At 37.8% G+C, this 18,569-nt stretch overlaps 1 protein-coding gene across 2 annotated transcripts; it reads left to right on the top strand.

Moving 5' to 3' along the window:
- The first annotated feature begins 5,784 nt into the window (after positions 1 to 5,784).
- Positions 5,785 to 11,074, top strand: LOC143031738 (uncharacterized). 2 transcript variants are annotated; one of them, XM_076195963.1, is made up of 3 exons: positions 5,785 to 5,940; positions 7,458 to 7,614; positions 7,986 to 11,074. In XM_076195963.1, the coding sequence occupies exon 3, from the start codon at positions 8,361 to 8,363 to the stop codon at positions 9,504 to 9,506; it is 1,146 nt and encodes a 381-aa protein (XP_076052078.1). In that variant the 5' UTR covers positions 5,785 to 5,940; positions 7,458 to 7,614; positions 7,986 to 8,360; the 3' UTR covers positions 9,507 to 11,074. The 2 variants fall into 2 exon arrangements, with proteins under 2 accessions (XP_076052078.1, XP_076052079.1); XM_076195964.1 differs by lacking the exon at positions 7,458 to 7,614.
- Positions 11,075 to 18,569: the final 7,495 nt, after the last annotated feature.

Below are 18,569 nucleotides of genomic sequence, written 5' to 3'. Positions count from 1 at the left end.
CTAATACTAAATTCTGGTTATTATATATAGAGCTCAAAATACTCAAAATGATAAAAACTAGCCAATGATATATTGCAGCTGAGCCAATGATATACTGCAGCTGAGACCAGTGAAACTCTTTACAATATACAAAAATGTTTGCCAGTTTCAACTTTCCAAATATCACTATCAACATTACTATTAATTTGCAATAGTTCCATATGTGCTTCAAAATATTCAATGATAACAGCTAACCAATGATAGAGGTAAAAACTGCTGCTGTGAGACCTTACCTGACCTATCCCATAGATGATGTTCGCCTATTTTTTCCACCAATAGCTACCGACGACATTAGTTTGCTGTACTTATATCTGGAGTAGAAAATACTCAGAATGATAAGACCTAGCCGATTATATTGGTAATTGCAGTTGTGAAAGTGACAAACTTCTTGATAAATACTCAAAAGTTTACCCTGCTCAGAATACCAAATACAATGCCAAACGAGAATTGAAGTGTAGTAAATGCCAAATGCAAACATTACGCATGCTCTAAACTACCTTACCATCAAATCATTACACTTACACAGTACTCTTATTAATATCAGCTTTTTATACATGTATACCATTTTCTTGTTTTTCCTTGTGTAAAGTCCCAAATGACATGCAAATTTTAGGCATAAACGATCACTCTTTCCCTGTGGACTGGATATCTCTATATCATTTACTAAAAGTTCCTCATTGGAAAAGCTTGTTATCTCCACATATTGTGTAAAGTCTTATTTTTTCTATGAAGTTGGAACCAAATTTATCAGCTCCTGGTTTCACTGAATAGTTTTTCCAGTATATCCCAGGCATATCAAACCCCCCACTGTCACCTTATATTTCACAATTAGATCAGTGAATTCCTGCATCACACTTAGCAGGTGTTGCTTAATTTCTCCACAGCTACTTGGTCTCCTATATACCAAGACCAACAGTATCTTTTCTAAGTATCCTTGGATTTCAACACATATTCAGAAAAATTTCTTTCAATGTAACTATTATAGGGGGTGCCCCTCCTCACCTACATCAAGAAGCCTCACCCTTCTTCATTATGTAATAGGTTATTACTATGAGACTCATACCCTTCCAGTTCATACTCCACTAATATATAATCTATCATATCTATAAAAAAAAAAAAAACACTTCTTGAATTGTCACTATATGTGGTAACAAGGTCATCTCCCTTAATATTGACTTAAACCCATTTATTTTATCAGAAAAAAGCCACCTTACACATATGACACATAACTTATTACAAACCCCCCTATTTCTTATCTATATTCACATCTCCCTAGTCCCACTCATTGCCTGTTAAGCCACTGGCTGCATTCCACTTATTTTCATTAAAGACCTGTCCCATGAATTTCCTCTCACCACATAAAAAAGAAAAAGAAAAAATCTGGGCTTTTGCCCTGTTCATTCCTGTCTTTGACCTCTTAATATAGCTTTCTTTCTTCCTCTCTTTAGTTCATATCATGGGATAGCCCAATCTTACCATTTACCCTATCATCTGATTCCTGTAACCAGTATGTTTTTTCGTTATTTTTTCCTGTAGTCCCCCATGGAGTGACAGCAGTATGGATCTGGATTTTCCAGATTCACTTGACCAATTTGTGTCAAATGTTCCAATTCTCCTTATGTCAACAATATCATCATTGTGAATGTTTGGGCCCAGGATACCCACTTTGGGAGTTTGCCCAGGACATAATACACCACCAATTCCTAAAGTGGGTTTATGTCCTAGGTGTATATGCAGATAAACCATAAAACTGGCACATGACCCAATAGAAATTGGTTGAACTTCCAAAAAGATTCTGATGGGAGTGTAGTGTGGATTTTTCGGATGTTGCAGAATTGGAAGTAATCCCTAATGAAGTGGAGATATTCATGTTTTATTTAAATGAAGAAGTGATAAAAGCAAAGGAGCTGGAAGTACAAAGTTGGCAAAAAACAATGTTTATAAGGAGGTGGAGGACAGAGGACAGGGATATCTGTGCAGTGGGTTATCACAGAAAAGGTGAAAGATGGAAGCCCTTTAATCAAGGAACGTCTTGTAGCAGAGGGTTTTGTAGAGGACACATCCATCTTTAGGAAGGACTCCCCAGCTTGTTCTAAAGAATCTTCCAATTGACTCTGGCAATGGCTTCTGTGTTTGGTTGAGTGTCACAGCCTGGATGTGAAGTCAGCTTACCTTTAGGGCAAATATATAGAGTGTCATGGGCTTGCTAGGTTTGGCCTGAGTTGATGAAAAGTAATGTAACTAATTTCGAGTCTAGGGATAAGTCGAATTCCAGTTCAGGAGCAAGCCTGTAACAATAAAGTGGAACATGTAGAGATTATAAGAAGATTACGATAAGTTCCAATAACAGCTTATATAAGACTGGATGTAAGCAAGATTATAAGGGTGGATGGTAAGATAGAAGTCTGCACAAAACTTAAATAATCTATATTTACTACAAGTGAAAAATAAAGCTTTACTGTTTTTACATTTACAATCATACACTCACAGTATTCTGAGGAATAGCATAAATACACTTTCCTAACAAAAGAAAACACACAACTCACAGTGACCATCTTAACAAACTATACAAGACAACATTACAGTATTTTTGCCGTACGGAGTTGATCAATAGGTCTCCTATTCCCACATTTGATCCATCCCTGGATAGCAACCATGCTCCTTTAAGCAACATATAATACTTAGGGGCATATGTTCATGCCTTACTGCAAAAACCGGAGTACAACAGAAATGCAGACTTTGTAAAGGATGTGAGAGGAAGATACAGAATGTTCATGATAAAACTATGTGAAGAAATAAAGAAACGATTCGACCTTAGTGATCCTCTGTGGGAAATGACATCATATTTTATTCCTGAAAAATTCATTGACCCACGAACGCGTGATTTCATGCCTTCTTTGCACCAAGATCTAAATAAACAGGTCAGACCGTTTGAATTATTGTGCGCAGCTTCTGACGTCATTAGACTGGGTCCGTTTTCTCTTTGTGAAACACTGAAGAAAACTGTGAAACGCCAAGGAAGACAGGAACTATAATATTATATATATTATATATATATATATATATATATATATATATATATATATTATATATCATATATATTATATATTCATATATATAGACAGGAACTATAATATTATATATATATTTTATATAATATTTGTCAGAATATAACTAATTGCGTGGAGCGGTGCGAGCGAAGGCAACAACATACCCGAACGACGCACCAGCTTCAACTGACAGCTATAGGACCCGCGAACCCCACTTTGAACAGCCAGGTGACGTTCACGGGCCCGCTGCGCCAACTCCCTCGAAATTCGGTCGGAAGTGGTTAGACCTGTTATTCCTTAGATCTTGCTTTGCACCCTATAGTTCAATGTTTGCCACGGATATATGAAGGAGAGATTCAAACACTTGACAACAATTGGAGAAGCTTAGACAGTGTTCCATTGCCCACTGAGGTAACAGAGAAAACAGGAGAGCCAATCGAATTTTATAACAAGCTTGCAACTGTGAAATACGGTGATGAGTATCCCTTTAAAACTGTGGCTACATTTGCACTACAGATATTGGCTCTGCTTGTCACAAACACGGCCGCTGAACGGTTGTTTTCTAAATTACACCTAATAAAAACAGATATAAGAAATAAATTAAATCTTGATTCCGTAAAAGCCCTCTGTCACATATCTGAAGCAGAGGACAAGGAGCTTGTTAAAAGTTTAAACCATCCGGGTCTATGTTGAACTGTACATAAACTAGCACGGATATTTCCTACATATTTACATTATGTTGATTACTAACGTTAACTATTTTGTTTAGAAGTTATAGCTTAGCTGTGTATATATTCTTTACATAAATATTTTCATTAAATCATGCAGTGCCACGTAAAAATAATTTTACTATACTTTGTGAACATTTAATCATTTACATATCATCTTTATATGATGAAATAAATTATCTATATGTTCATATGTTCCGTTTAACAACTCTTTACCTTACTTTTTTACATTTTAGGCATACATGTTTGAGGCACATTAATCGTTGACGCACGATCTTTTACTCTCCCCAAGACATTATATGGTTAAGGGGACCCCCCGCCCAAAATCTTTTTTTCTGAAGGATCTTGCTGATTTTTTCTGTGTGATATCTAGGTCTGAGGAAACCTTCACAGCATGAGTTTTATTCAGATCTGACGAGTAGTTTTTTAGTTTTTAATAAAAAACGTGAAAAAATACCGTATTTTTGGGCTTCTTTCAAATCCTATCTCCTCTTACAATTTTCATTTGATGTCTTTCATTCTACAGCAAAAGAATCTTCTACATATATAAAAAAACAAAATAGAGAGCTTTTTTTAATATCTTTGTTTAACGCCGAGGAAAAAATATATAAAAAATTATCGAAAAAAAAGAACTCTCTATTTTATTTTTTTGTCATTTATCTAGCTATTAATAGAGACCTCATATGCAAAAATCGGTTGAAAATTGAGGGAGGAGATAGACTTTGAGTATCAAAAACTTACATTTTTCAGAAATGAGTGTTAAAGTTTTTTTTTTTCCTTAGTTTGACTAAATTTTACATTGGACCTCCTAAGACCCATTAAAAACAGGTTCCATTGTATTTTCATGATGATTTTGCATCTTTCAAGTAACTCAGGCACTTTGTACCCTCCTACAGTGTAGGATATTATTCACTCAAAGTGAGGGTCTCATAAGCCGCCACCTCACTCTTTGTCGCAAAGTTTGAGTTCTTGGTCTAGAATGACCCAGCAAGGTAGTCTGATTGCTGGGATTCAGCTCTCTTTCTTTTCTTGGGTTTCCTTTCTGGTGTTGGAACAGGCTCTTGCTGCATCAGGGACATCACTGTGAGGTTTGAGACTCTAAACCCAAGGTGTTGCAACAAGGAGGCATCCTTGTAGCCACTTGTTAGCAAACAGTTGTTTGCGTAGAGACAACTTGTCTGATATAGGTGTAGAGGACAGAGGATCAGGTGCTAAGGATGTGGATGTAGATGGAAGGGAGAGAGCTGCTGGAGGGAGTACTAGTGGTGGTGGCGGAGGTGGTGATAACAAAGTTGATGCTGGGGTTCTTTCTCCCCTTGAGTTGCTAATGTAGACGTTCTTATCTTCTGCAAGTGTGCCTTTTGTTTGGATAGCTTAGGCATGGCTAATATCTTCAAATATCTCTTCACTGAAAAATAGATGCGAATTTCACACGGCAAATTAGTGAATGCGGCAAGCTAATGTGTACATGTCCTTTACTTTGTAAGACTCAGGCCACTGCCAGTCGTGCAGGCTGAACTTCCTCACACCACATACTCACATGCATGCCCGACATAAGAGAAAACTTTATGAGTGTATCAAACGCAAAAAAATTGGGTAAAATATGGTCAAAACGTATGTAAACAATGGTCGTGCGCAGCATGTGGCTGCCGCGGGGAGGGAGGGTAGGCCCTTTAAACCCTTTAAAAATGGCGGTACGATAAAAACACTTTACCAGCATCTAGAACAAGATCCCTACTATGTATTTATGCAATAAAAAAAATCGAATTTTTCTTAAATCTGGGGGCGGGGGGTCCCCTTAAATAGTATGGTATATGGTTAATTAGTATTATTTATATCCGTTTCCTTTCTCACCTAATGGTTAGAAAATGGTAGCTGCCGTGAAACTACAGACTTTCCTATGTTTGTACACGTTTAAAAGCTAACTGGTAACTGTTCATCCACACAAGCGAGGAATCAGCGGCACCCCAGCCGCCCTTACCCGCCCGCGCCACATACACTCACATTCACATCACAGTACTGTTTGTTTACAAATGACATTTTGCACCATTTCAGCTATTAGAAGCTTTTGTTTTCGTGGCTGTGCTTTGTACAGGCCAAATAAGTGCTTTCTTCTTGAATTCGTAAGTGTAATGATATGATGGTAAGGTAGTTTAGAGCATGCGTAATGTTTGCATTTGGCATTTACTACACTTCAATTCTCGTTTGGCATTGTATTTGGTATTCTGAGCAGGGTAAACTTTTGAGTATTTATCAAGAAGTTTGTCACTTTCACAACTGCAATTACCAATATAATCGGCTAGCTCTTACCATTCAGAGTATTTTCTACTCGAGATATAAGTACAGCGAACTAATGTCGTCGGTAGCTATTGGTGGAAAAAATAGGCGAACATCTTTATCTATGGGATAGGTCAGGTAAGGTCTCACAGCAGCAGTTTTTACCTCTATCATTGGTTAGCTGTTATCATTGAATATTTTGAAGCACATATGGAACTATTGCAAATTAATAGTAATGTTGATAGTGATATTTGGAAAGTTGAAACTGGCAAACATTTTTGTATATTGTAAAGAGTTTCACTGGTCTCAGCTGCAGTATATCATTGGCTCAGCTGCAATATATCATTGGCTAGTTTTTATCATTTTGAGTATTTTGAGCTCTATATATAATAACCAGAATTTAGTATTAGTATCAGTAACAATTGGAATGAAAAACTGAGACTGGCAAGCATCTTTATAATTATTAATGTGTGTATCCTGTTTGCTTTTGTGCATTCCTATTAGGGGATGGTGCTCCATCTTGTCCTCCTCTGTCCAAAAGTAAAGAATTCATGAAGTTCACTCTGAATTCATTGTGCACCAATTATTCTTGGAAATAGAATTATGATATTCACTCCTCAAGTCCAAGTCATATATACTACAAGTCGTTGCATGAACAGTTTTACCTGTTTATTCTTAGAAGTGCTTATCTAAACAATATAGTAATAGAAAATAAAAAATAAATCTGTATACATCAATGGAACATACATCTTTCTTGGCAGAAATCAATAGAAAATTACTAAATGCAAATACAGTACCAAACAAAGCCATGGTGATTGGCTCAAGATGCCACGTTGGCATCTGTCCAGTCCCATCAATGTCAGTTTGACAATGACACAATGGTGGCGATTACATTGTGTACTGGGTTTTCTCCCACTTCAAGTGACATAATATTTTTGAAACAGTTCTATGTAGCTGAGGTTCATGCTTTTCTTGAAGCTCCTCCATACCCAGCAGTCCAATTGGATGCCAAAACCTGCTGTCAACATCCCTGACAATGATCCTGATGACCACTAGCATTACAGGTACAGCATTATTAATTGCATGGTAGGTTAGGTACCCAGTTATATTTTAATTTCTTTTGACTTCTGCATCTATCAAAACAAGTATACCGTCTCAAGCACTTGTTGTAACTATGTTCTTTAGTTTATTGCTTTTAACAGCTTTTTCTGGTATTGATTTCTGCAAAAGAAAAAATGTATATTATATTGATATATTGTAATTTACAAACTTTATATTTAGATTTCTAGTGTTATATTGTAAAGATGTGAACCTCAAAACATTTACCATTATACTTTCCCTTATGTTATCTTACTGGCCACAGGTCAGGTGACCTGTTGACGACTGTGAGTGACATAATCGTAAATATGCTGCCAAGTTGAAGGACAAATCATGAGAAAAAGATCTACTGATGCTGATGATTTCTGTTTTTCATACGTAATAGGCCATTACAAAGATAAAGATATATTTCAAAATATCAGGTAACAAAGCTTCATTGTTGTTAGATTGAATTCTTTGTTTAAGTGACATGATCCAAATTAAAACAGCATGAGTCTTAAGTAACATTAAAACTTTAATATTTTAAAATATCAAGAGGTAGTTTACCATACAGACAACCACAAACTGCCAATTGGTGATACAGACATTGACTGGGAGGAGACTATTTATCTCAATCTAATTATTCAACAGTGTGATTATATACTTTGGCATTATGTAGTTATACTGTTTCAGTACAAAGAGACTTAAATACAAAATTATTTGTGTATGAAACATCCACTATCCTATTACAGTGTATTACAGATTTTCAACGAGTTAGATGTCAATCTTATAATTATATATATATTTTTTCCAGGATGAGGGTACCTATCACCATTTCTTTGGAAGAAGTATCCATAGATTCCATACATGTCACACAATGATAAGGATTCAGTGTGACATCTGCAGCAGGCTATATCATGAGTCATCTTAGATATTGTGTGATGACCTACACTTCAGAGAAGCTTTTTTAGTGTGAACTGTGTGATTTTCCTTTATCACAAAAGGATGATTTTAAATGGCATAAAAATCAACTCAAAGATCATGCGGTGATCTACACAGGAGAAAGCCTTTCCAGTGTAATGTGTGTGATTCTACTTTCTCAGAAAAGGATGGTCTCACAAAGCATATTAGGACCCACACAGGATAAAAGCCTTTCCACTGTGACCTGTGCATTTCTGCTTTCTCACAAATGAGTAATCTCACGTTGCATATGAGGACCCACATTGGAGAGAAGCCTTTCCAATGTGACGTGTGTAATGCAGCTTTTTCACAAGAGAATCACCTCAAACTTCACAGGATGACCCACACTGGGGAGAAGCCGTTCCAGTGTGGTCTGTGCAATGAAACTTTCTCACAAAAGTGTTCTCTCACAAAACATATGAGGACCCACACAGGATTGAAGCCAATCCAGTGTGACGTTTGTGGTTGTTCTTTCTCACGAAAGGATTATCTCAGAGAGCATATGAGGACACACACAGGAGAAAAGCCTTTTCAGTGTGATTTTTGTGATTCTGCTTTCTCACGAAAGAGTAACCGCACACAGCATATGAGGATCCACACAGGAGAGAAGCCTTTCCAATGTGACCTGTGCGATTCTGCTTTCTCACAAAAGTATTATCTTGCAAAACATATGACGACCCACACAGGATTGAAGCCAATCAAATGTGATGTTTGTGGTTCTTCTCTCTCAAAGAAGAGTTATCTCAAACAGCATATGAGAACACACACAGGAGAAAAGCCTTTCCAGTGTGACCTGTGTGATTCTGCTTTCTCACAAAAGAGTCACCTCACACAGCATATGGTGACCCACACAGGAGAGAAGCCTTTCCAGTGTAACCTATGCAATTCTACTTTTTCACAAAAGGGTTACCTCACAAGACATATAAGGACCCACACAGGAGAGAGGCCATTCCAATGTGCCCTGTGCAATGCAGCTTTCTCACTCAAGAATCACCTCAAACTTCATATGATGACCCACACTGGGGAGAAGCCATTCCAATGTGGGCTGTGCAATGAATCTTTCTCACAAAAGGGTTCTCTCACGACGCACATGAGGACCCACACGGGAGAGAAACCTTTCCAATGTGGCCTTTGTGATTCTGCTTTCACACAAAAGGGTCACCTCACACTGCATATGAAGACCCACACACGAAAGAAGCCTTTCCAATGTGACCTGTGCAATTCTACTTTCTCTCGAAAGGGTTTTCTCACACAACATATGGGGACCCATACAGGAGAGAGGCCTTTTCAGTGTGACCTGTGTCATTCTGGTTTCACACATAAGAGTGCTCTTACAAGGCATAGAAGGACCCACACTGGAGAGAAGTCTTTCTAATGTGACCTGTATGATTCTGCTTTCTCAGAAAAGGGTTCTATCACATAGCATGTGAGGACCCACATGTGAGAGAAGCATTGTGACCTGTGCAATTCTGGTTTCTCACTAAAGAGTGCTCTTACAAGGCATATAAGTACCCGCACTGGATAGAAGCCATTCATATGTGACCAGTTTGATGTAGTTTTCTGACAAAAGAATGGCTTTAGATATCATATGATGACCCCCACAGAAAAGTAACCTTTCCAGTGTGACCTGAGTGATTCAGCTTTCATACAAACGAGGTCTCTCAAATGTTGCATGACCTGTTGACAAATGTGAGTGACATAATCATAAGTATGCCGCCATATTGGAGAACACATTGTGAGCAAGAAAGATCTACTGATGCTGATGATTTCCTGTTTTTCTCATAAGAGGCCATTACAAAGATAAAGATGTATTTCAAAATATCAGGTAACAAGGCTTCATTGTTGTTAGATTGAATTCCTTGTTTAAATGATATGAAACAAGATTAAACGGCATGAGTCACAAGTAAGACTAAAACTTTAATAATTTTAGATATCAATAGGCATATTTTCTAGACAGGTAGGAGATTACAATACCTACAGCCACAAATTGCCAATTGGTGATCCAAACATTGACTGCGAGGAGACTATTTATCTCAATCTAATTATTCGCCAGTTTGTTTATACATTTTGACATTATGTAGTTGTACTGTTCCCAAAGAACTGCATGTCCCCAAATAGCATTCTCAAGTCTGAACAGGCAACAGATTTTGATGTTTTTTTTATCATATTTTCTAGTTAAGGATTATATACATTTTTTTTTTCTATCCATCAGTGGACAATTTCATTTCATTATATGAGTGTTCTTTTTCTGATCAAGCATTAAGCCTAGTTCAGAGTAATTCCATTGCAGTAGATAATTACATGTCCAAGACATACCTAACTAAACCCTCTATTTACAGTAGAAATAAAGCTAATTTCCTCCACGTGCAAGCATCTTTCTTGCTACTCCTTTCATCCAGGGATACACTACCTAGAATTAGGTAAATACAAAACAGGCACAGTGGCAATAGCTCTCCATGGGAACTGATAAACAAATGCCAGTTCTTCCTAAGTTAGATAAAGTTGTTGACTATTTTGTCATCATTGCACACATTTTAACTTTTTTACTTATTTGCTCTGAGGCTAACCAGGCTATAGTTTCTGGGATCTCCAGTCCTCATATTTAAATATAGAGGTGATGTTCACCACTTTCCAATCCTCAGGTACCTTATAAGTAGTGAAAGATCATTTGAATAACATTTTTAATGGTACAACCATCAGTTCTTCAGCTTCCTTAATTACCCAAGGAAGTAAGCCATCTATACCAGGAGATTTACTCCACTTCAACTTTTTTATAGTTTTCCTTATAGAGCATTCAGTTATTTCTCTATTATTTAGATATAGGGAATGCCTTATTTGTATCAGGTATGTTTCCTTCTGGTTCCCTCGTGAAGACACTGCTATAGAAATAAGGCAGTAATTCAGACCTTTTTTTTTCATTACTGTTTCTCCTTTTCCCCCATTCACAAACAGTGCGGAAATACTGGATGTATTTCTAGTTTTGGACTGTACATATTAATAAATATATATAAATATATGTATATATATAATAGGTTTCTTTTAACACTCATTGTTTCTTTACTTTTCATTTCTTTCCTTGATGCACCTCTTGGTTATTAACCTGTCTATTCTTCCTCTACCTCCATATATTCCCTGGACACTTCTCTATTGTTAGTTTTCATCCTTGTCATCCTTTCCCACAATTTCTAATTTTCTATTCACTGGTAGATTCTTGTTGGTCCTTGTACTGAGTCTCCTACAAATTCTATTCTGAGTGTACAATCATTCACTAGCTCCATCAAATAATTTTTTTAATTACCTTAGTTCATCACTATTTCATCAGAATTTATACAATTTTTCCAATCAATACTCTTATTAATATCAGCTTTTTATACATGTATACCATTTTCTTGTTTTTCCTTGTGTAAAGTCCCAAATGACATGCAAATTTTAGGCATACACGATCACTCTTTCCCTGTGGACTGGATATCTCTATATCATTTACTAAAAGTTCCTCATTGGAAAAGCTTGTTATCTCCACATATTGTGTAAAGTCTTATTTTTTCTATGAAGTTGGAACCAAATTTATCAGCTCCTGGTTTCACTGAATAGTTTTTCCAGTATATCCCAGGCATATCAAACCCCCCACTGTCACTGCATTTAGATCAGTGAATTCCTGCATCACACTTAGCAGGTGTTGCTTAATTTCTCCACAGCTACTTGGTCTCCTATATACCAAGACCAACAGTATCTTTTCTAAGTATCCTTGGATTTCAACACATATTCAGAAAAATTTCTTTCAATGTAACTATTATAGGGGATGCCCTTCCTCACCTACATCAAGAAGCCTCACCCTTCTTCATTATGTAATAGGTTATTACTATGAGACTCATACCCTTCCAGTTCATACTCCACTAATATATAATCTATCATATCTATAAAAAAAAAAAATCACTTCTTGAATTGTCACTATATGTGGTAACAAGGTCATCTCCCTTAATATTGACTTAAACCCATTTATTTTATCAGAAAAAAGCCACCTTACACATATGACACATAACTTATTACAAACCCCCCTATTTCTTATCTATATTCACATCTCCCTAGTCCCACTCATTGCCTGTTAAGCCACTGGCTGCATTCCACTTATTTTCATTAAAGACTTGTCCCATGAATTTCCTCTCACCACATAAAAAAGAAAAAGAAAAAATCTGGGCTTTTGCCCTGTTCATTCCTGTCTTTGACCTCTTAATTTAGCTTTCTTTCTTCCTCTCTTTAGTTCATATCATGGGATAGCCCAATCTTACCATTTACCCTATCATCTGATTCCTGTAACCAGTATGTTTCTTCGTTATTTTTTCCTGTAGTCCCCCATGGAGTGACAGCAGTATGGATCTGGATTTTCCAGATTCACTTGACCAATTTGTGTCAAATGTTCCAATTCTCCTTATATCAACAATAATATCATTGTAAATGTTTGGGCCCAGGATATTCACTTTGGGAGTTGGCCCAGGACATAATACACCACCAATTCCTGATGTAGGTTTATGTCGTAGGTGTATATGCAGATAAACCATAAAAATGGCACATAATCCAATAAAAATTGGTTGAACTTGCAAAAAGATTCTGATGGGAGTGTAGTGTGGATTTTTCGGAAGTTGCAGAATTGGAAGTAATCCCTAATGAAGTGGAGATATTCATGTTTTATTTAAATGAAGAAGTGATAAAAGCAAAGGAGCTGGAAGTACAAAGTTGGCAAAAAATAATGTTTATGAGGAGGTGGAGGACAGAGGACAGGGATATCCGTGCCGTGGGTTATCACAGAAAAGGTGAAAGATGGAAGCCCTTTAATCAAGGAATGTCTTGTAGCAGAGGGCTTTGTAGAGGACGCATCCAGCTTTAGGAAGGACTCCCCAGCTTGTTCTAAAGAATCTTCCAATTGACTCTGGCAATGGCTTCTGTGTTTGGTTGAGTGTCACAGCCTGGATGTGAAGTCAGCTTACCTTTAGGGCAACTATAGAGAGTGTCATGGGCTTGGTAGGTTTGGCCTGAGTTGATGAAAAGTAATGTAACTAATTTCGAGTCTAGGGATAAATCGAATTCCAGTTCAGGAGCAAGCCTGTAACAATAAAGTGGAACATGTAGAGATTATAAGAAGATTACGATAAGTTCCAATAACAGCTTATATAAGACTGGATGTAAGCAAGATTATAAGGGTGGATGGTAAGATAGAAGTCTGCACAAAACTTGAATAATCTATATTTACTACAAGTGAAAAATAAAGCTTAACTGTTTTTACATTTACAAGCATACACTCACAGTATTCTGAGGAATAACATAAATACACTTTCCTAACAAAAGAAAACACACAACTCACAGTTTACTGAGAATTAACCAAATTATATACAGTCGAACCTCGAAAGCCCGGACCCCGAATGCCCGTACCCTCGTATGACCGGTCGAAATGAACAATGGGCAGACTTTTCAAGCAAAGTTCCCTATTTGTCTGGTAGGTGGTAGCGACGGCTGTACACGTGTACTTAAACCCGGCCCAGTCAAGCCGCCACCAGGGCTGCCGTTTCGTAGAATTTTGTACCAAAACTTAGTAAAATAGCGGCATGTGGCAACTGCACAAGGACATTAGGAATTTTTTCTACATATCAGCGGGCTGTTAAAAACATTCAAAAACTCAAACTTTTGTTTAAAAATCATAGAACTAGTTATTAAATAATAAATGGTACATCAAAATATGACTTTTATTGGTAATTGTGTTACTTATAAAATATTATACCCCAAAAGATACGTTTTTACCGTGTAGAAAAAAATTATACGCTAAAGTTTCAGCTTTTAGCGATAATATAAAAAAATATTTTTATATCTTACTGAAAATGTTAGGGCATGGGGCCTTTATATACATTCAAGAATAAAAAAAAACTAGAACCAACATTTTGTCAAAGTTTGACAAGTACATCTTGCTATGAAAGTCTGCACACGCTCGAGAAAAATGTATGGCAACACTCCCATTCTACACGGCAGTGTAGAAAACGCGCCAACCCTGGCCACCACCAGTGTTGCCGTTCTGCGGAAACTCGTCATCAAAACGGATAAATACGTCATGCTGCGGACATGACGTCATCAGCGGAATTATGTCCGTAATGTCCCTTTTCTTCTTAAATTCAGTATATGGTAGAAAAAAAAAATACAATTCGGTATGCCTTGTTAGTGCATTCCCTAAATTAAAATAGGTTTAATCACGTACGAATATTACTATGAATGGTGGTACGAGGTGATTACCTGCACTGGTCTACGGAAATGCCCAGCTCAGTATTTATTACTAGACTTCCTCGTTGCATTTACTTGTGTGACATATCACAAAAGTACCATCCTCCCTCACCTACACTTCTCCAGAGTGCAATGTAACCTAGGTTGGCCAGATACAAGTCCATATGTCACATCATTACATTACAATTATATCAATGGGCAAATCGACAGCTTTCTCAGATACAGCAGTAGCCCCTGTAATTAGACTCTAGTACGTTTTCTTTCACTAAATGATGAGAAAACGACGGAAATTGGAGCTACGGACAAACGGCAACACTGGCCGCCACCACTGTCCCGCGTGCATACCTTCCGATATTTACCGTGTACGTAATGAAAAAATACAGTACAGTACACTGTATATACAGTACATTTAAATGCCTGTATTAGTTATTATTATAGAATTATCAGTATTATAGTATTATTACAGTGTTAGAGTATTATTCATATGTGTTTATATGCCATATCATACATTACCTATACGTATACCGCTACGAAAATCTACGGGTGTTAGGGAGATTTTCGATGACCGGACTTTTGGCATGACCGGATCACCCTTCCCCCCAATTGGTCCGGGCTTTCGAGGTTCGACTGTAATTCTAACACAAATAACTAATAACACTACTCAAGTCCAAGACAAATGTTTACACTAATACTTGCAAATACTTGGTGCACAATCAACAGTGGCGAAGGGGTGAGACCAGGAAGGTGAAGTCCATAGGAGGGGGGGGCGAGTTTGTATGTAAGGGAGAGGGTCGGCTGAGGGCCGGCCCCTTTATATAGTCGAGGGTGGCGTGGGTTATAGTTTCATGGTCATGTTCCGAAGACCAACATTGGTTATACATTGGGGGTGATGAGATGAATTCAAAACTTTGATAGTAGCAGGCTGGAGATTTGAAAGTCTCATTCGATTCACGGTTGGCTATAACAAGAGCGAGAGATTTACTTGTGTCCTCCCCCAGAATATTACTGTGGCCAGCTTTGGAGACTGAAAAAGACTGTGTACAGTCTATGTGATGCAGCGAGAGTGTGGTACTTGCATGTCAAGAGTCAGCTACTGTCTCTTTCAGCTGAGGAGTGTCCACTTAAATCATCCTTGTTTTCTTGGTATTATGATGGTAAACTTCATGTTATCGTATGTGAATGATTTTCTCTGGATGGGTACTAGGATGTTCCAGGAGAAGGTTATTGATGTTCTTCAACGAGAGTTCTATACTGGGAGCAAAGCATCATCTACCTTCAAATACATAGGTTTGGAAGTGGACACTACTGCCGAAGGTATAACAGTTGGCCAGTATAGTAATGCCAGTCTGCTCACACCACTGAATTTGGGATGTCACAGGTCAGCAGCTAAGTCCAGTGAGCTGTCAGACAATGAGAAGAAGGAATTCCGAGCTTTACTTGGTCAATTGAGCTGGATAATTACACAAACAAGACCAGATATTGCCTTTGATGTGTGATCATCCTAAAATGTTACAGTGGCTGATGCTGTGAGACTCAATAAGATTATCAACCGAGTTATGGGTGACCATTTTTATTTATTTATTTTTTTTTTTATAAAGCTGTCAGTTGTGGAGGACTATGATTGGGTGCTTCTCAGAAGCTCCTTTTGGGAACCTATCTGATGGTGGTTTCCAGGGAGGATTTGTGATTTTTCCCAAGGATGAGGAAGGAAGAAGATACCTGATTTAATGGCAATAGAAGAAATTGTGCCAAGTGGTGAAATCCACATTGTCTGCTGAGACCTTGACTCTTGTTGAGTGCACTGAGGCTGCTTCCTATCTTGGACAGATTACTAGGAACATTGTCAAATGCCAGACCTTACTGTACACAGCTTGGTTGATAACAAGAGTTTGGTGGAGGCATTTGATTATTTTCATGGAGTGGAAGATCGTTGTCTTCGCTCATTTGTTGTCATTTGTGTGGGTCAGTGAATGGACACCAGGTGGCAGTATTGTTGAGTTGCTATGTGGAGTGCTGGGTCTACAATGTAAAGTAAGAAGTGACTAGAGAAAGGACTGGATTGGAGCCAACAAAAATATTGACCAAAACTTCTACCGAAATCCTTTCATTTTGAGAAGGGAATGCACCATGTGTTACTTGACAATAAATCATCAGAGGCCATAAAAAAACAGCTGCTATCTAAACTAGATATGTTAGGTCAGGATCTGAATAAAGTGCATACACTGCTGATAATGCAGGTGTAAAATATATAAAATACAATAATGTTAATCAAAAAGTGCAAATAGCTTAAGAACCTTACTGCTGCCAACTTCCTGGCTCATATTTTGCATTGTACAACAATATTTGCCACAGTTAAATTGTAAATTGACGCTGAAAATATTGTGTTCAAAGTGTACGGCCATTTCATCAACTCAACTAAAAGAAGAGCTCAGTTAAAGGAATTCAATGAATTTGTAGAAGTTTATAGTTGCACTCCGTTGTGACTAGATGGTTTTCTTTTTTACCAGCTATTGCTGGGAAACCCAAAAAGTTATTTCCAGAGCTTAGGTGAAGAGGAGTGCCCCAATGTACTATGGAAGAAATGCCTACAAATTGTCAGAGATCCATCTTTAGTCATACTTTTAAATTTATCTCAAACTCTGCAGGTGTATTCTTTTTAGTTTTAACAGTACATCTTTGGTGGTACACTGCTTAAATAATGTAGTATAAGTAAAAAGGTACATAAAAGCATTTTTTACTGTGTTTCACACATCAAACAAGGAAGGGATGCTGGGATGTCGTGTTGGGAAATAGTGCTATGAGACGAAGGGAGAAGAAGCCAAGTGACACACATACCACCACACTACATCAGAGCTCACCACCACCACTGTACTGTATTTCATTGTGTGCTGTACTTAACTGTAGTTATCCATCACTTTACACTAAATGAACACACTCTAAGGTTATATTAACATTGCACTTGGCGCTAAACACTTAAACCTACATAAATGTACACTGTGTACTTTCTTTACTTGTCGTCAAAGGTGGGGAAATTTTGTTTTGGTGTATCTGGTGTCACTTGTAGTGTCTATGAGTAAGATTTACTGGGTAAGCTCATTGAGGATTTTGAAGCAACTGACACATCATCGGAGATCTCTGCTTCTTGTTGACTGGAAGGTCAGGTGATAGGGTAACCTTAAAGTAATCGGTAACTTTTTTTTTCTACTGGATGTTTGTGGCCAGTTGTTTTTTCATTAAAGGGTGACAAACTATGCAGAGCATTTCATAACTTCCAACCAGAGGTTCACCAACTCTGTCAGCTAGGGCCAGCAGTGTGTCTGTCACAACAATCCCTGCTGCAATTGACGGTCCGGGTGCTGCTGCCGCCTCTCCCTTTTCCACGAGTGGGTTGAGTGAATTGAGCCCTAGCACGCACAATTTCACCTGTTTGGTGATGATAACCAAGCAGGTCAGCATCCTCTTCTACCCAATCCTCCAGCTCCTCTACTGTACATGAATAGAACCCTGTCCAGCTACAGCCAACATTCCAGCTACCTTTAGTGCCTCGAATCCCTCAAAATCACGAGGCTGAGATAGAGTTTTTTCATAGGCTTGCACCAGGCATTCTTAAATGTGGAGAAAGCCACTGCTTTCCAGGCCTCTGCCCAGTTATAAATCGTTTCCTTGAAGTTGTATTTCTTGAAATTGTGCAGCATTTTCCTCCCACTGTTGTCCTCATAGCCTTCATCATAAGTCCCATCCTCCGTGACGACGAGCCACTTCTGCAGGTAGAGATTGTAAGTCTTAGACTCGTTTTGCACATTGGATAACCCTCTAGTCCATAGACTGAATCAGGGCAGTTGTGTTTGGTGGCACTACCACTATAGAGGTAAGGTGATTAATTATTTAATACAAACATAATTTATTATCTTTTGAACTCTTCGTAGTCTGCAAGGTCGATGAGCATTTGTACTTTTTGTCTATCATTTATTGGCTTATTTGAATAGTCTTTCAGTCTAATGTTCCATATCATGATGCAGTGTTCCATAATCTGGAGGGTAAATATTTCCTTTCCTTTCATTCGAGTTAGTTTTGATGCCATCATAAAAAAGAAAACTGGACAATGCACCCAGCCGCGAAGCACATACACCCCTGCAAATTGCCGTTGTCAGCTGGACTAGCCTGAGTTATATATTTG

Source organism: Oratosquilla oratoria, chromosome 12, assembly GCF_046742065.1.
Source record: "Oratosquilla oratoria isolate Oo_2021 chromosome 12, ASM4674206v1, whole genome shotgun sequence".
Lineage (NCBI taxonomy): Eukaryota > Metazoa > Arthropoda > Malacostraca > Stomatopoda > Squillidae > Oratosquilla > Oratosquilla oratoria.
The sequence above is the reverse complement of the archived record's forward strand: the minus strand, read 5'-3'. Positions and strand labels throughout refer to the sequence as shown.